The sequence below is a fragment of the Sinohyriopsis cumingii genome, chromosome 17 (genome assembly GCF_028554795.1).
Source record: "Sinohyriopsis cumingii isolate HCF-2022 chromosome 17, ASM2855479v2, whole genome shotgun sequence".
NCBI classification, from domain to species: domain Eukaryota; kingdom Metazoa; phylum Mollusca; class Bivalvia; order Unionida; family Unionidae; genus Sinohyriopsis; species Sinohyriopsis cumingii.
Window position 1 is genome coordinate 59,360,164 of NC_142977.1, and position 20,282 is coordinate 59,380,445.

The 20,282-nt window shown below is 36.3% G+C and overlaps 1 protein-coding gene across 4 annotated transcripts in view; it reads right to left on the reverse strand.

The window, feature by feature from the left end:
- Positions 1–1,848: 1,848 nt before the first annotated feature.
- Positions 1,849–20,282, reverse strand: part of LOC149779036 (patched domain-containing protein 3-like) — a 33,189-nt gene continuing 14,755 nt past the window's right edge. For 3 of the 4 annotated variants that reach the window (XM_089939596.1, XM_089939598.1, XM_089939597.1), the window contains exons 4-6: positions 13,431–14,458; positions 8,420–8,620; positions 1,849–7,452 (exon numbers count right to left, since the gene is read on the reverse strand). In XM_089939596.1, the coding sequence (XP_089795722.1) occupies positions 6,101–7,452; positions 8,420–8,620; positions 13,431–14,458 (2,581 nt within the window). In that variant the 3' untranslated portion in view covers positions 1,849–6,100. Of the gene's footprint in view, positions 7,453–8,419; positions 8,621–13,430; positions 14,459–15,736; positions 18,490–20,282 lie in introns of those variants that run through there. The other variant, XM_089939599.1, reaches the window with a different exon arrangement.

A 20,282-nucleotide genomic window follows, 5' to 3' on the forward strand; every position in this document is an offset into this window, starting at 1 on the left:
TTTGTCAGAGTATAGCAGAATGGATACCAAACTTGAAGGGGCTAAAGACAAATTTGTAAGTAAGTTATTCGGTTACTTTGATATTGGTGGAACTATGACGGGATTTTTAATCCATAGCAAATAAGATTTTGAATCGTTGTGAGGTTGTAAAACATGGTTTCACCCAAGATCTCAGAATGTACTTGTACTAGAGACAAGCCATCAGTTTTACCTTACGCGTGATAGGTATTTTACCCAATAAGTTTACATTAAAATTAAAATGAACAGAACTAATTTTCTTTTTGCAACACTGCTGGCTGTCTGCTGTTTCTTTTTAAAGCATGTATTTTTACTCTGTTCGTTGTGATGCTCAGTTAATGGCACAATGTTTGCATTAATTGTCTGTTTCTTGTGCTGCACATTTAGTAGGTTTGGGGGTGTGGGGGTAATGTTTTGTTTTGTTATTTTTTTGTGTTGTTGTTTTTTGTTTTGTTTTTTCTTCATTTTGTGCCGCCTTATATTTAATTCGCTCATTTGAGGCTAGCTATTGTTGCTCGATAAACACACTTGTAGAAATTCCTTTGGCACAAATATCCAGTATTGAATGAGACAGATTTGATTTTTAAGTTTCCTACAAACTTACTTTTGGCATATGGACTGTCCTCTGCTTTCCCAATTACCAACTGATACATTTTTATCATCTACAGTTATTACTCTAAGCTGAAATAATGCTGTTGGTGATAACAAAAATTTTGCTTTTCTGTCAATCTAAGAATTTGGCATGAATCAATGGTTTTACTTTTTATGTTCAGTACACAATTGCTTTAGTAAAGGGTCCTTACTACATACCGCATGGCTACATGGACTTATATACGGCACAACTGTTACTTATTCTTTTTTCTATGCACTATTCTTATTAGCTGATGAAAGAAACTGTACTTGCACTATGTGTTGTTTCTTCTTCCAGTAAAAGACATACCGCTCGGACCATCACCAAATCCAAAATTTGCGGGGGGGGGGGGGGAATTCGGGGGTTTGGGTATTTATTTTTTTGGGGGGGAGGGGGCGATGTTTTTTTAAGTTTGGTAATTACATAGTGCTTATTGATCAAAAGTTATAACCTTATGGAAGGGGGGGGGGGGTCGCCAAAAGGTGCTAATAAGACAAATTAAATTAGTACAAATGTTCCTATAATAATGGCAGCTTTTGAGCCTCCATAGATATTTTCTTCACAGATTCTGCAAGGAATATTTGCTTAAGCAGGAGCACATATTTCTTTGTAATTTATCTTTCACTACAGCTGTTTTCTTTCTAAAGACATGACAGTCGAATAACATGAAAGGAAATATAATATTCTCTAATCCAGATAGAGAAAACAAAACCACACACATACATACATATATATATATATATATATATATATATATATATATATATATATATATATATATATATATATATATATATATATATATATATATATATATATATATATATATTATTCTTATAATATTTGGAAGTTGTACTGTTTCGCATTTTGCTCAATGGTACGTTTATAACATTACCAAAATCAAATTATCTTTTTGATGTCTCTTCGCCTTCCAAAATATTTTCTAGATAGATAATATATCTGATCTAGCCACATCTTCAGAAGTTATACAGACATACATACATACATACATACATACATACATACATACATACATACATAACACATCTTTAAAACAGGAAAGCCCATTTCCAATTACGTATTCTAGACTTAAAATGATCCTATCCTTTCCTTCAAAATAAAAGTAAACAATTAAATAAAGACCACTAACAAGTAACAATACTAACTAAGATATTGAAAAGATAACAAACACAATAGAATATCACGAGACTGGTTTATAGTGCATCTTGCAGGCAAGCAATCAGGCATACAAAAGTATATATTCTTATTTATTTGTCATTTTTATTACCTTAGAACAAATACTGAATGATGAAGGCACAACAAACATATAAGGCAAGGCAATCTAGAGGTCAACGGTCGCACGGACCGAATGAATGTCAGTCAATACCAAATAACTATCGCAGAATAATGTAACACCAAATTTTCCCTCTGATATTATGACATTATCCAAATAAATTGATGATTTAAGAAGAACATGCTTGTTTGCAGGCTATTATCAAACAAATTGATAAGTTTATGTGCAATACATCACGTACATATACAGTGGGGGGGAGACAAATTATGTGCATTAAACATAATGTTAAAATTGAGAAAAACCTGCTGCCACAAATGGCAAATAAATTACACTGACTACAACTGTCAGAGAGTATCAACTAGACAGTATGATCTCGACAAAGGCGGTAATCATAGATCGTTTTTGCTTTCTGCACCCACTTATTCATCTCACGCTCAAATGGAATTATGCAAAACGTTTCGTACCACAACAATAAAGCGTAACCAAACTTGAAACTTATACATAAAAAGAATGGACAAACAATATGGTATAATAGAAAAGATGGCATCAAAAGTCAACATAGATGCAACAATGAAAGAATAAAGATTCAGGCAGAAACGCATCAGGCATTATAAAGCATTAAGGCAAAAATGAAACACAAAAATACAGGTAGAAGCTTGAAACACAAAACTACCAGTAGAAGCTAAAGCCTTGAGTGATGAATTTGAAATGTTTGAAAATAAAACTTGAACATACAGAACAGAGAGAATGGAGGATAAAAATAAAAAAATTAAAGAAGCATTTGCACACATCAAATTCCACATTAAAAGGGCTGAGTAATACAGTGGACTTGACAATATAACGATATCAGTAATTAAGGATTCAAATAAAACTGTCCCTCCCCTCCACTCTGAAGAAGAGAGCATGGAGAAAGCAATACACTGTTGCAACAGTAAAGTTCAGATCAGTATAGAAGCCCAGAATATAAGCATTGCCTGCCATCTGGAAAGAGAGAAGAAAATAAAACAAGACCTACAATTTCTTGATTTACTAGACCCGTGACAAACATGGCAGCTGTACTCAAGAAATTGCTGAATCACTCTGGGATATTACTAAGGGAGGAAATTTACAAACACTACGTTAGAATCGGTTCAAACAGCAATCAAACTGAATTGTTTAGTGAGTGATTGGGTATATTACTATAATGTAGTCGTGAAAATCATATTGGGAGAAAAAAATAATTAAATGATTCAGATTTGTCTCACTTGATAAATAAATAATTCGATTTGAATTCAATGGTCAAGAATAATGACACCTGCAACTACTGACTGATGCCTGAACCTATAATGAACGCTGGACATGGAAAGAACAAGCAAAAATTAAGAGGTGGACCTACTATATTTATAACAATATCATGGGAGACAACTCGTTTAATTTAATGTAATTGCTCTAGAGTTAAGATCAGATTATACAAGGAGCTAATGCTCAAGGTTTATTTTCTTGTCTGATACAAACTAAAAGACAAGGTTTGTAATATTTTGTGCATGATTAAATAGATCTGAGTGTCAGGGACGGGAACATGTTCTGAATGAAGTAGGAGTTAATAATACTAGTTTGTTATTACATTGTTTGAATAGCATGGGTATAACTTTAAAAGACTCTTGAAGTAGTAAGTACATCAAAGAAACGTTTGACCGTTCCACTGTGCGACGTTAGTCCTTAATTATGAACTAAACACAAAATGGCTTTACACAGTACACGTAGCTGGCCTAGAACTGTGGAACATCTTTACCTGCTAAAATGATGTTCAAATAATTAATCTGCTATAAATGATAATATTTACACTGGAGACGGATGGGTACCTGGCAAAATTTCCCTATCCTTCCATTCCATCAAGGCACCATCTCAAACTTGAATTCGAGATTGCTTCATGCAAAACTGTCTTTTTAATAGTCATCTTAATGGGTGCTTTACAGTGGGACATGTTTATGTTCTGAACAGATGGTACATATGTATGTACTAAATAGATGGGAGATTTCTATGTACTAAATTGATAGGACATTTCTGTGTACTAAATTGATGCGACAACTGCATGTACTAAATTGATTGGACACTTCTATGTACTAAATTGATTGGACACTTGTATGTACTAAAATGACTGGACACTTGTATGTACAAAATTGATGGGACATTTCTATGCCCTAAATTGATGGGACATCTGTATGTCTAAATTGATTGGACATTTCTGTGTACATGTACTAAATTGATGTGACATTTGTATGTACTAAATTGAAGGGACGTTTCTATATAATAAATTGATGGGATATTTCTATGTATTAATCCTCTTGGACATTCTATGTACTAAATTGATGAGACATTTCTATGTACTAAATTGATGTGACATTTCTAAGTACTAAATTGAAGGGACATTTCTATGTACTAAATTGATGGGACTTTTATATGTACTAAACTGAAGGGACATTTCTATGTACCAAACTGATGTGACATTTCTATGTAGTAAATTGGTGGGACATTTTTATGTACTAAATTGATGGCACATTTCTTTGTACTAAATTGACTGGACATTTGTATGTACTATATTGACTGGACATTTGTACGTACTAAATTGATGGCACATTTCTTTGTACTAAGTTGTGAAACATGCCTATATAGTTCATATGTTTTCAATTACGAAACACATGAGCCAGAATGTTATATATAAAATGAAGCTGAACACCTTTTCAGTCATGGCGCCACGATGTCTGCAGTACAGCAGTTTATAGTGATGTCTAGCACTGGGGTATCATGCCGCAAACATGTAGCATGATGACCCACCCAGTCATTATCCTGACACCAGGCTGGCTAGTCCTAACACTAACCTCTTAATGCAGAGCGCCTTGCGAGGAAGCTGTTAGTACCATTTTTAAAAGTCTTTTGGTATGACTCATCCGGGGTTCGAACCCTTATTTGAGTAGTAAACAAAAATAAATAACATTATTTTTTTATCTGTACACTTTGTAACATATATGTTATAAAGGTTAGTTAAATACAAAAAGGGGATGCATAACTACAATTATTATAGATGCTTTATGGATTTTCAGCAAAACATCAAGGTAATAAAATCATTCTTGCAAAAGTTTGGAACTAATGAAAATGATTTATGTTACAGTTTAATTTTCAAAGGAAGACAGCAAAATGATTAAACATTAATTTACTCTGATAGTAGAGTTTAAAACAGTATGGCAGAAGGAACAAAACTGGTTAAAGTGAAACAATTCAAATTAACACTAGATTAAACTAAAGGAACATATTATTAGGAATCGTAAGTAAAAAGTAATATTATATATATATATATATATATATATATATATATATATATATATATATATATATATATATATATATATATATATATAGGTAAAAGAAAATGAAAAAAATTGATTATTTACAGATGCAAATATATTGTCTTCACATACTTAAGGGCTTGTCTATACACATACAAGAACAAATGCAAGTAATTATACATTTCAAAGTTGCAGTGTCACTAATTGTCGCCCGAAATGTGACGTGTTAGGGAACAAAATTATCACGTCTCCCTGACATAATTGTATTTGCCTGTCTTGTTATAGTGGCAATATAGTGCCTTTGTTAGGGGAGATACAAAGAAAAGCCGTCTTGTAATATGACTTGCTTTGGGTCAACAAATCGTCATACCTCTCCATGACATGGGCAATAAACATATAATGCCATCCTCAATGGGCATGCTCGAGGAATAATTCAGTGACATACATTTATGTGATTATAGTGCTTGACATACATACATACAGTGGTAGAGATATAATGAATACTGAAATGTTCACCAACAACCAGTGCTTGCTGGAAAGTAATTAAATACATTGAAAACTAAAAGTGTCAAAAAGCGCCTTTATAGTTCCGTTTGTGGATGTTTGTACTTGTTGAATTTCATAACACAGCTGGCATACTTTCTGGTATTCAGACTTTACACAATGCAAGATCAAAGGGGGAGTGGGAGTGACTCGCAATACATATAGCAGAATTAAATTTTTATCTCTAATTTCCATAAAACTAATTCACACTTTCCTTATAAGTGAAATTCCAACGTTAATGTCACTTTGCCCCCACCCCTCGTTGCATTTCTAATGAAATCTTGTTATGATTCAAACTCTGATACAATTATTGTCCCTTTTTGTTTTGTGAGGACCTATGAAGGATAGCACTACAGGAAGGAAAAATATAGCATGAGCTAAACCAAAGACGATAACAAGCACCATCACTCTGAAAAAAGAGCGAAAGATGTACGATGTGGCAGCAGCGAGTGTCACTATTCCAAGGAAAGATGATGCTGCACCATGGAATACTGGTGCTCCAGATCTTATCACCGCTTGCTTTACCCTTTCATTTCGAGTACTTCCCTCCGAAATCATGAAACCATGACAAATATGTGCAGCATAATCCACTGAAAATCCCACACTCATTATTATGTGAATCATTGTGATTGTACTTACTGTTAACCCAAAAAAAGGAAGAAAGCCTATGATTCCGATCATTATCATAACTACAGTGACCGTCACGTAAATCAACAAAAGAGGATGTGGCATAAATAAGACTGTGATAAAGAAAACTACTCCAACCGCAATCCCTACAGTTTGTAAAGTTTGTGGAAGAACTTCTACATATTGTTCATAGAAAATGAAAGGAGGAGAAAAGGTGAATAATGATAAGGACGAGGACTTAGCAACATCACGCATATCCAGCATTAGCTGTCCCTGTTCTGTCGTCGATTTCAGGTTTTCAGACATGACATAAAACCTGGAAGCTGTGATTCTTTTATGTACTACCACTACATCATTTTTGAAACGCTGAAAACGTGGATGAGTCAAGAACCGAGATTCCAGACTGGTCACAAAATTATCTTCTGACGAGTCATCATAAAATGGTGATTGCCTGTATGAAACTAACCAACATATTTGAAAATCATCCTTAACACTTGGGTTAGAAATCGCATGTTTCAATACCCTATCTATTTCAACTTGCGTAAAATTGCTTGAATAAAATACAGTATCAGGAATCACGAATGATACAGGTGTGAGATCCCTAAAGTTTTTGTCAACCCAGTGTCTATATTTATAAAAGTATGAGGTTTCAGACACCAAGTTTTTTAACTCAAGACCTTGTTTTATGATTGTGACACCGTATATTGATACAGCAAGATACCCAGCAAAAATCAGTAGTATGAGAATCTTAAAAGGGAGTTTAAGAACAATTTTAGGAACTAGCCAACCTGGAAATTTGTCTAGAAAACTTTCAGCTTCAGTTCGTGACTTAGGGGGTGATCCTGTGCAGCAGAAAGTGTGAATCCCACTCTTTCCTTGGGCCTTGGCTTCTTCCTTAGTAGCCACGGGTAAGCAGGTCATAAAATGTCTGTTGGATTCTACACGTTTCTCGTGAAGCGACAGACATGCCACGAAGAATGTTGCCTGATTAAAGTAGCAAAAGATTACAGCAACACCTGAATAAAAGAAAAACATATATATATATATATATATATATATATATATATATATATATATATATATATATATATATATATATATATATATATATATATATATATATATATATATATATGTGTGTGTGTGTGTGTGTGTGTGTGTGTGTGTGTGTGTCTCTGTGTGTGTGTGTGTGTGTGTGTGTAAGAAAGGTCTAACCATTGTCCTGAAATGTATACCTATCAATATGTCTCTGAGTAAAGATCAGACTACTCTCTCTTGTTACTGATTAAACATTGGTTTAACATGATAAAGTGTCACTAATTTGTCCTTTAATGGCTGACTATGATGAAGTATATCAGATCCATATTTAATGAGCTTAATACTAGTGAGTGTGTTTTCAAGTTCTAATATGTTCGCGCTCTAACAGTACAAGCTAAGATCCATATCCTTTGTCCTGTTCTTAAATGATTTATTGTTAGGAATTGGAGACTGTCTGTGAATGATGTATTTCCATTATCAACAATGTCTAAAACTTTTCCTCATTTCAACTCACAGTAGGAGACAAAAATATATTTGTATACCTTTTTGATGTATTTCATGTCTTAGCATGATGATTGTCATTCTTTTTACAGAATAAAAAAACCCAAGACAACAAAAATAAATTGTTACTGTACCAAAATGGCAAACTTCGAGAAATAGGTTTTTTCTATATGCTTCATTCAGCAAAGCACATAATGTACCAAAGTAACTAAATAAACATATTAATTATGTCGGTTAAGGCATACATTCAATGTGAATTAAAACATACATTGGCTGGCTGTTTTAATTCACTCATGAATTATCAAGGATGCATAATGATTGTGGCGAATACATTTTGAAAACAAAAGTGTATACATAAAAATAATTATTATTTCTTCTTTAGTCACTATCATTTGACATTTTATTTTAATTTCTAAATGTATATGCACACAAAACAATTCCCACCTGCATAGATGCAGAAATTCCTGACGCTCAAGAAGATTGATGATGCACCAGCTGCAAAGGCCAGAAGGTTAGTAACAGAAGTAATGGTGATGGCCACTCCACTAGTTTGCATGGTTTCGGCAATTTTATCCTCCACGCTACCTTTGCTTTGAGCTCCGGCAAGCCCGGAAAGTAAAACAAACACGTCATCTACCCCAATCCCTGCAGATAAGAATTAAAGCATTGTTGAATATTGTCATTTGATGTAAATGTGACAACTTAAATAGTTTCTGTTTTGTCAAGGAAAACAATGCAACAGTACCGACGAAAATAACAATCATTTTAAAAGACCATTCTTACCTGTGCAGCTGCCACTGATTTATACCCAACTACATTGTTCAATATATAGTTATAGTTTCCTTAAGTCTGGTTCAATCAATACTGTGCTGCAGGACGTTAGACACTGATTAATTTTCGATCATGGAATCACTACATTTTGTGCATCTGTCAGACATATTACCCCCTATACAGGGCAATTCACAAATTGGCCAGGTAGATCCCACTTCCACCTCTGGAGCTGGGTGCAGTTTACATCTGGAGAGTGTAATACACTCGTCGCTCCAGGAAATCCCTTTCGTTTGTTGCGACTGGCATGCAGCAAGTACGTCCAAGTGAAATCCATGCTTTTGAGATGCTTCAGTGTGGCAATATGCAAGTATGCCTCCGATTGACCGAAGTTATTGTCTCTACGCCCAGGCACCGAGTGTAGAAATGAACAAAATTGGTTAGGGTTGGGTGTAGAGTAGACTTAGTTTTGGTTGTGTGGCGTATAAAGAAAACACCAACAAAAACAACAAAAAAACAGTATCACCGAGGGGTGGCCCACTGTTTGGTTGGTAAGCAGTTTAAGATTTTGAATAGAATCTTTGTATTACTTGTTTCCAATTGCTTGCTGTACTCATCAAGTGATCTGGTAAGAACTTCATTCTGCTTGACACACTCTTGTTTATGCACATCACCCCATTTTCGAGAGGTAGATTCAAAAACACTGAAACCATCTCTGATCTATGGGAGTCTTCTGTCATAATAGCATTAAATGCAAAATGACTCTTATTTCTTGATATTTAAAAAAAACCACTTAACAGTTCTTTGACCTTTAAAGAAAGACACTACCTTTATAATATGTGATACAAATGATACTCACATTTGCAGGTGTAGTTAGTACTGCGTCAGAGATTAAGATATTGCAAACTACAGCTGGCCTGCCATTTATGCTAGGCTAGGAAGGTGGAAAATAGTATATCCCCGGGAAATAGAATGGTCCACCTCTGGCTCTCATATGTTAGCTCACAAATGTACTTATTTTGTTTTTGGTATTGAGTTAGAAAGTCATCTTCCGTGTGGACAATAAATGGTCGTGAGACATAATCATTAATGTCTGTGCCGACAGACACCCACTTCTGATTGGACTGAAGATAGATTATGCCACAGGATTTACAATCTCCATTTGTACTGCAGCCACCAGTCAGGAGAATAGTGTAAAGATCATTTGGTATCATTATATTGTTCGCATAGGTGGGAGCTAGAAAGTTGTCCCCTTTCATTCCAGCGATAAACAGCGTTAATGAACATTCTAGCTTAACAACTGACCTAGACTGAAAGCCAAGCTTGGAACTGTCTGTTTGTAATCAAACAATATAAACATAGACCCTAATGGCACCAACCTGGTTATTTGAAAGGTCCAACATATTAATGATGTCATGGCTGCCCAAGTCAGGATTTCTAGTAACTGCTTCCGTACCATCACAAAAAACAGCTGCTTCTTGTGTTATAACGTTTTAATCAAAGATAAAAGCTGCAGATGCTGCATAATTGCTATTGACAGGGTAAGGCGTTACATTTCATATTCTTTTTCTGGCTATGTTGAGGTCTCCGATGTTTGTTTCATGAGACCACATTACGTTTGCGGGCACTAGGTGTCAACACATGACTCTTTAGCAATGCTTTACAGTCTTTTCAGCTGCTCCAGCATAAGCGGTGATTGCTTGTTGATGCGTTTGTTACCGTTTAACAATCTCAAGGAATACCGCATTAGGCAGTCCAGTGTTATCAAACTCAGATTTGAGTGTGGCAAAATTAACTAGTAGCGTGGATGGTGCGCCATCTACCACACTGTATGTTATGGAAAGCTCCCTGCCATTTTGTATCTACTGGTTTCCTTCTCAATAAGTCGTCACGAGATGCAATATAAAGTGCATGCCCTCTAGTATCTGGTGAGTGATTTGCTTGTATGCATCAGAAAGCCCCCTAAGCATCTCTTCAATTAAAATGAGATGAGGAACCAGCTCGGTTAACATTCATGCACCACTGTAGGAAGCTGATTCGGCTGAATAGTGTAAAGCCACCACTAAGCTTTTATGTTATAGCAGTGGCCAGTCAAACCATGCATAACTTTTTCCACATACTTACTATCTTGATCCAAAGTTCACTACAATGGATTTGAGAAAGCAGCGGTGGGGCACGGGTTCGCCAGCTAGGCAATTTTGTGAGCTTGGAAGAACTTTAATGTTCTGATGGAAACGATAACTCAGCTACTTCGAAACCGGATGGGATCAGTGGTTTCAACCTCAGCCAGATAAAATTGACCGGGCCATATCGGTGTAGTCGTTCCGACACCTGCAATTTATTCCAAAAGTGGATGCTAAAGATGGCCAAACTGCGTTAGAGCCAGCAGATATATCGGCTTTGACATGATGTTCACACAGGCTAGGTAAATATTGATTTTAATAACCTTGGCCTGCTCTGATACTGGACAGAGACTGCAGCATTGTGTTCACGCCGATGGTAATTTAACAGATAAAAGGCGATAATCTATAGTGTGGCACTGGATGTAATCTCATTTCTAAGCTTTTCAGTCCAGTGCTGAAAGCGTTTGTAGCTCTCCGCTGAGTAGGGCTTGCAGATGTCATGTTAGTCAACCAAAATATCTCCTGGCATAGCACGACTTCTTCCTATCTGCATGATAAAGCCGTCTACAATGCTGCTGCGGCATACCAGTACCAGTGCACCTTGCTCTATGTCTTGCCAACATTGCGAACCGTGTTCTTGAGCTCTTCGCCAGTGACACACCACATTTTTCGCAGTCCCTTTACCTGATAATTTGACAGTGCGCTCATAATTCCTACGCCTACTGCCTGAAAAATGTCAGCAGCCATGTCAACTGGGATGACATTATAACCTTTGTGATTAAGACATTGACACTTGTCAGAAAGTTTGCTTCCGTTAGAGGCAAGGGGAGGAAGAGAGAGATCTGGACTGTCATACCGGCATAAAGCTGCTCGAAACGCTTCACATCTTTGTTGACCAGCCCAGGTTCTCGTTATGGGCAAGAACTGCAAAGGATATTTAAACATTAGTGTTGCATCTTTCTGGCCTCTATGTCCTTCATGTACATTTCTAAGGGCATAATGTCAACCTGGAATGGCTGCATGGAGTGGGCGAGCCTCCATAAGCCTTCATAACTCAGTGGTTTCAATTTGCTCAGCGCATTTCTAAGTTCACCTAATACATTCCAAAAAATGTGATTATCAAATACTGACCAGGGACAAGGTTAGGACTGTCCCAAAGCAGAATATAACTATCTAGCCACGATGAAAGGTTGATCCCTTTCATTTGCACGAAGGCGTTTGTTATGTTAGTCATCTGGCGGCATTGGTGGAATGTCCAACCGTTCATTCTAATATGACAATTTCCGATCTTATCCAACCTGTTTAGCACACCTTCCTCAGTAAATAGCTCCATAACAATCTCGACATCGCAAGGAATAGGGTTTTGTATTGCCACAATAAAGCGTTCTCTGTCTTGCTCCAATAAAACCACACCAATTTCACGGAATGTGTTTCCAAGGTCCTTCGGTCTTTTTCACTGAGAATAATCTCAAGTTATATTCTCCACCCATATTCTCTTCTGCTAACTGCACATCACCTATCTGTCTGCCAGTCAGAATAGGTCTTTCATGCCATTACAGGTGCTGGGCTGAAGCATCCCTTTAGTGCCGCCATGGTTGTCCCGTCGGTAACGCTTGAGCGCTCTGCAACTGTCTCTCCTCAACGTACGGGAGCTGCTATCCCCTGTGTGTAAGTTTTAGGGCCAGCCCCCCTCCCGTACTACAACTTATCTAGTTCTCATACTGCTGCATATATTTATGGGTATATCATAGTTTATACAATTCTCTAAATAGGGGATCGAACATGTACAAGTTGAGACAGAACGGCAGCAAACCTTCTTCTAGCTCCCTCTCCATTTAAACATGCTAATTTTGCACCTACAATAGCCACAAGCTTTGTAAAAGTGTACCGCGGACTACATGCCAACCACACAAGAAAGACAGGGCATCCATGGATGCTGCTTTTCTAAGAGCTGAAGGTGTATCAGGCAGAACTGAAATGTAATTTTATTCAGTTTCAACTTTCACCAGCTACCAACAGCTGGTATCTGTTATGACCTCATATTTCTCTGAGTATATAATTTTATAGTTTTGACCCATTCTCAAAACCATTTTCTGACCCTATGCGCAAAGCGTGGGTATCCAAATGTGCACAACTTGCAAATAATGAAGCATAGGTCTAAATAATACGTACAGCAAGCGTCAGAACAGATCAGACAACTACTCTCACCTTTACCGTATACCACTTAATGTGTGATCTCATTCGTTTACTTTGAATGTACTGTATTTCACTCACATCAATCTAAATGTACTCTTTCAATATCATAAGTATCGCAATATCGAAGTGATAAAAAGATTATCAAAAAGCTGACACTATGTGACAAGCATTAAAAAGTTAAACCATGCACATAATATTTGAAAAACACATTTGTCTGTTTCAGGCAAAACGTTATAGCTATAATAATTTACTTGTAGCTGGTATAAAACATTTTATACATTACGGTCATAGAGGTCCATAAAATAGTTTGTTTATCATAAATTGAAAAGATGTCAGAAATGGGTCTGAATGAAATAATCCATGACTACCTATTATCAAAAATGGAATAACACCGACAATACTGACGAAGCTCACTCCACATGCACTGACAATTCCAAGTGAAGACGCTATCGCAATACCAGCAGCAATGACCCCAGGATACCCAAGGTTTGCTCTTTGGCCAACAACATCACATCTTGCTGTAAATGTGGCACAACAGGCGTAGGTAATCATCAAAGTGAAGGTAATCGAAAACAGTACAATATCTCCAGAAATGTTCTTATCCAGTTCCTCCTCCATGGATTTTGAATGCATATACGTGATTTCAATCACGGGGGAAGAGAAAGATTTCATTCTGGACACGAATTCATTTTGCCAGGAGACGATAGAATCAACATTTGAAACATCAGTTCTGATGTTGAACCTGAGACGTAACATTTGTGCTGAAGTCAAGTGTGTTTCATTAGAGGCAAACGCTCCTATTAAGCTCTCGTAGTAAATAGGGCCAAACGTATTATGATGGAAATATGGAAATGTGACAGTATCAGTTTTAACTGCAGATATAAACTCTGGAGAAAAGAAGAAGTCCCCTTCAACTGCGCAGCCGAACACATTTCTGGCACAAATGTCCGAAAACTTTATTTTAACACCATTCTCAATAATCGTAGTTTCTCCTACGATTTCGTATATCTTCTTAACTTCCAACAGGGCAATGGGATCAAGAACGTTCCCCGAGACTGCTCGAACAATCACTTCAGCTTGGCGACCAACATTAGGCAGTTGATGTAAACCAACAAAATTTAATCCGGAGAGATCTGGAAATAATGCCTTGACACGTTCACTGTCCTTGTTTGCTTCGCTGTTGATGGGAGTGTATACAGTCGCCAAATCTGTTTCCCGGTGCAAACAAATCATTCCAGTAGACAACAGTCCATTCACTAAGATGGTAACCAATATTATCTTCCATGGATGTCTGGCAACCAAGCGACCATACCTAGCAAACACCGCCCCAAGTTTAGTTTCAACCACCTCGTAACAGTTGTAACACGTATTTGTCTGTGTTCTTGAAAAAGGAACTCTGTAATTAAAAAATCACTGAACATGTGACATCAAACAACATAGCGATGACAACAAACTAACATGATAGGATAATTAAGGGTTATATGAGATGATGCAGATTGTTTTGGGATTTTCTTTCTAGCAGGAAATGTGTCAATCAGAAATGATGTAGAGGAAACTGGTTGAATGACAATGTAACTGCAATATATATATATATATATATATATATATATATATATATATATATATATATATATATATATATATATATATATATATATATATATATATACATACATATATATATATACATACATACATATATATATCTATCATAGAGGATATTGGGGAACATGAGAGATTTTCATTGAATGATCAAATCATGCATCATCTGACAAGTAATAACAGCAACGAGAAATAAGAGTCCCTCGAAGGGAATGACGCTCTACTGGGAGAAATGAATATCCAGGAATTCCAGACCATTTTCAACATAACTGCTGTGGTGGCCATATTGGTCGCCAGATTGACATGGATTTCATTTATAACTAATTACACAACATAATAACTGTTTTAAAGAAAACTCTATGCTGATATGATCATTCATTAATGAGAAGTAGCGAAAAGAAACAATTCACAATGGCTACTGTACCAACCATATCGGGCATCAGGGTTAGCAGCATTTTCATTCAGGAACAAAACTGACACTAAAAAGGGTATTTCTAGCTAATCTCCATGTTCATATGATCATCTGTAGCAAGATAACCAGGATGGATTTCGGATTTATAACAGACCACTTTTGATGGTGATACAAATAAAATGTTTATTGATGAATGACTTGAATGGAAAAAGAATTATGATTAATAAGTGCATGTATAAGATCCAAATATTGGACAAATTAACACAATCTGCACGAACCTAATAACATAACATAAATGTGAATAAAAGTAAATGACCTTACACAGTACAAGGACAAAGGTTAATGATTCACAGTAAATTCACACGACGAAAAGAATGGTGTTTTACTCAAATAGTAAAAATGATGTACTTTACTCATATAGTAAAATGTATTCACTCAAATAATGAAAAATGAGGTATTTTACTCAAACAGAAATATGATGTAACAATGGGACATATATCATACAGTATAGCTTTACAGTCCCAAAACAATGGGTATAACAAACCCCAAAATTAGCCAACAGCTAAAAGATTACATGTATGGAGTTACACAAAACACAAAAAAAATACTTGGCTAACAGTCATACTGGTCAATCAAGCAGTCAAAATTGCAGGTAGTTACCGACCACCATTCACTTCCTTAGTCAATCAAGCAATCAGCACACACCAATCGGTCAGCAACGCCCAATCACCTGCTACTCAACCAGCACCACACTGTCAATCAGCTGCACGGCCTCTGTTCCACCAGCTCCATCGTCAGCTCCACGGCCACTATGGCCAGCACCACAACCGTCATGGCCAACTTCTATGCTCAGCTCTACAGCTGGTACCCCGTCAACCCTGACCACCATGAGCAGCTCCACAGCTGTTGTGGTCAGCTCTGATCACCATGGATCAGCTCCACAGCTGCCACGGTCAGTTCTGATCACCATGGTCAGCTCTGATCAGCTGAAAATAAATCTAATACCGTGTACTAAGAATCACACGGGCATACATGATAACACATAACAATGTTATATACGGTAAGCTATACAAATTACATTATCGGCACAACATTACAAAGCAATCAACAGGTTCAGAAGCGAACCTACCTGTGTCCGATAAGAATCCTATGGTACTAAACGTTTCTTAATAAAATGAAACTTTATTGCAAATATAGATCACCTGTTAAGTCACATATAAAAAATAGAATATATTTGCATTATACTATGCAAGCCGAAGCTAGAAAATGTACAAAAATAAACGTGGTAGTATAATAGGTATAACCTATAATATGCATAAGAAATTAATAAATAACTCACATACCTCTACAGCTGATGATGCAAGTCCTTAAGTAAGTCCTTGTTCACTGACAAGACGTTACGTAATGTCAATATCTCGTCCTATGGTGAGGTATTTATACACAGATGATGTAGCCCTACATCGTCTGTGCGCTTGACGAATATCGATTTTTCCCATCAAAAGCACTTCGCACGTCCGGCATAGGATGAACCGAACTCACTGTTTCGAAATATTTGCACAATATACATAAATCACCCTCGGGTATTGTTGTACACACAAAATGAAACCCGAGTACATGTATTTAATAAATACACCGCTCCCTCGATAACTCGCGCCCAGATAACTCGCAATCCCGCTTATAACGCGGTGTCCGTCTTGGCTCCCGATTTTTTCCAGAGAAAATGCATTTAAAATATCTTTAAAATATGCTGAATATGAAAAAATTACGATATGAATTGATAAATTAAACCTTGATACATTGCTCGTTTTATCATCGAAAACGGTGATTAATGCCCGTAAAAATATAATCCATATTTTGAAATTTGCAAGTTCTAAAGAAGAATTAATTCCAGAGATCTCGAAAACGCTTAATTACGCGTATTTGGACGCCAATTTTTGATCTGGAACGCAGAAAATCACTGAGGCGGGAGTCCTCCGTACGCATGTAATAGGTGCGCGGGAAAATTCAAAGATTTGCCAGTCCTGTTTCAACCACCTGCTTTGTGGGAAAATGTGTTGATCAGTTAACTGTGCTGATATTTACAATGACAGAATTCAGTGACTGAAAGACTCCTTGATGTACTGTTGCCATTTTGTAAGAGTACATTAAAAAAAAAAAAAGAACATGATGCAACAGCTAGGCGGCTAGTTCAAAGGCTTTGATTAGCGGCCGAGTGAGAAAATGTACTGATAATTAGTGATTGAATTTAGAGGCAGAAAGACCCAGTTTTAAAATCCTAGCGAGACCTCTGTTTAAAGATATCATATATTATGTAAGTTTTTATGATGAATAGTTGTCAGTATACTGTAAATAAACAGTCTGGTGAAATAGCGATCAATGAAAACTTCTGGTAAATGCTAACAGGTGACAACAGAGAATGAAATAAACACCAATTAAACGTCTTCCTGTGTGAAAGTCACGTTCTAATCCTTTAATTCCGTTTCAGTGTAAACATTATAATCACAACATATTCCGTTCATTGAAAACATGAAAAGAGTCAATTGACCGTCACATCGAAACCCGTGAGTACTTCTGTGAGAACCTAATTACATGTACATGCCGGCTTTGTTTTGATCAACAACTTGGGGAAGTGTTTGTTGCATTAAAAAAAAAATCGATTACAAGAGACCTCGGGTGCTGGATTAAGGGTCTTGGAGCTGCCTTTGACGTAAAGCAAAACAGTAACAGAGACAACGACGATCATAGTGACTTCGAATGTTTCAGTGAAACTGATGTCATTAATGCCGAGGCTGTTTGGGAGAAATTCGTACAGACTCATGGTCCTGAGATGGGCGTTTCTCTTGATGATATGGAGGAGTGGATTTGTGCTGACAATGATTGCCCCACAGCCGAATACATGTCAGATGAAACTATAATTATTTCTATAGCGAACAAATTTGCAGCAGAAGATGATTCTAACTGGAGTAACACAAGTGTTGAAAGTGATGAAGACGCAGATGTTGCACCCCCCATCCCTCTGCACAGGAAGCAATCAAATATTTTGATATTGCCATAAGGTGGCTGGAGACCCAAAACGTTGACTATGTAAAGCTCATGCAGTTGAGAAATCTGACGGATTTTGCTCGGCGGCAGAGAAACCAAGAGTAACACACACACACAAAAATAACTGATTTTTTCAAAAAGTGAATTGATATTTGTCAAGCATGGCATAAACGGCAAGTATTAACTTGTTCTAATTTACGTTGTTTTAAATTTGTAGACCAATTAAATATGTTAGTACTGATTAACCCTTGGTTTTTTTTGTTTTTTTTTTCCATTTTACTTCTATCATATTCAAATCTATTTATCTATCTATCGTTCGATCGAAACTGTTTCTCGAAAAGAGTCGATCTTTTGTATATAAAAAAAACGTCTAATTTGGATCAAACAATAAAACTAGAATGTATCCAATTCAACATAAAAATTAGTGACGTAGTACACAATGTGTGAAGTGGTACACATGTTAAGCGAATGGAAACCACGTGGAATAATGTTTTCGATGATCGCCTCAATATACTGTAATTTATCCTGAAATTAATGTTGTCCTATGAGGAAATAATAAAGTACACCGTTATGAAGAGATATTTATTAACAGTTAATCTCAGAACGATTATAAAGTGAGCATTCAACAGTATAATCTGCCTACCCCCCCCCCCCCATTTCTCTGTTATGTCATCAATCACTTTATTGGTTTTGGGCTTATTTTATAGGTCCCTTGATAACTCGCGCCTCACTTATAGTGTGGTCGATGTTTCTGGACCCGATGTGCGCGAGTTATCGAGGGAGTGGTGTACAGGGATTTATACAATTCTGTGACATCATCAATTCAGGAGGAGTAGCAATAATAAGATTTTCAAGATGGCCACTGTGGCTGCCATATAGGATTTGTATGCAGCACAGTGTTTATCTAGAACTATGGGATAAAGGTGTTTTTAAAGTTTCATGTCAGTTGTCCAAGAATCATAGGAGGGATAGCAATAACAAACAAGTGCGACTGCAGATCTGGGTCTGTGCAGTCTGCGGTTGGACTTTACTAAAATTGAAGTATAAACAGCATTTTATATATTGTATCAAAGTTTTTGGCATGTACCAGATATTCTGCAGATTTTGGTCATGTTTAAAAGTTCACTTTTTTCAAATGTAATCTACAATTTCGGACTTTTCACAAAATTTAAAAAGTCAAAAACTTCCTGAAACATAATTAAAGAATAGAAATGAAATTTGAAAGTGAACACTGTAATATTCATAGAAAAACACCATTGATAAAATAGTATTTATTATGTGGCCTTCCAAATAAGATTCATTCTTGGATAAACCAAACAGAAAGTTTAACTTTTTTAATCTGCCCAATGAATGTTCAATTGATTAGCAACGTGTACTTTACTTACACTCAACTTGACTTTTGTAGGAAATATCAATCGAAAGCTTTATTCTCACTTTTACGTTTCTGTATAGATCAACGAAAGATAATGCTTCATTGCAACATACATAGCTATAAACTTAGCTAAGAACAATTAAACATGATTAGGTCTACGCTAACGTAATTGAAGCTCTTTAACACGTCTCTAATATGAGTTCAAAGAAACCAGGATAATCAGCCAATGACCTCGATCATAAATTGCGACCAGTTTCCCTCTTCTTGTAGAGCTTATATCTAGACATTTCACCCAAAGACCTCTGTCAAAATCAACAGCTACACAAATACCATACATCTGGTCAATTTTTCATGAACGAGTTCACTTAAGTTGGCTGTCTAAAATCAAACTTCACAAAAAGCAAATATTTTAAGATTTTATTTTTGCCGTCCCATTCAGACAGCAAACTAGGGCATGAGAACTACCGAACTAAATTAAAGGTTATACGATATTGCTTTTAAACAAAGTTTAGCCTTTAATTTCAACAACACAAAATACTCTAAGGATAAACATCTGCTTTTAATGTGGCAAAATATGGAAAATAAAGAATAAATGTCTCTATCTTCTAAGGAGAACAAAAATTCACCAGAAAAATGAAAATAAATTTAATTCTATGCATGTACTCTTGCATAGCTAGCAGTGTATGCAAGCCTAGTGAATGATGAATTCACCTGAATTCATACACGTGCTATTTGAGGAATCTCTGCCTTTCTCCTCCTCCTCCTAAGTATTTTTTCATGTTGGCCTATGTC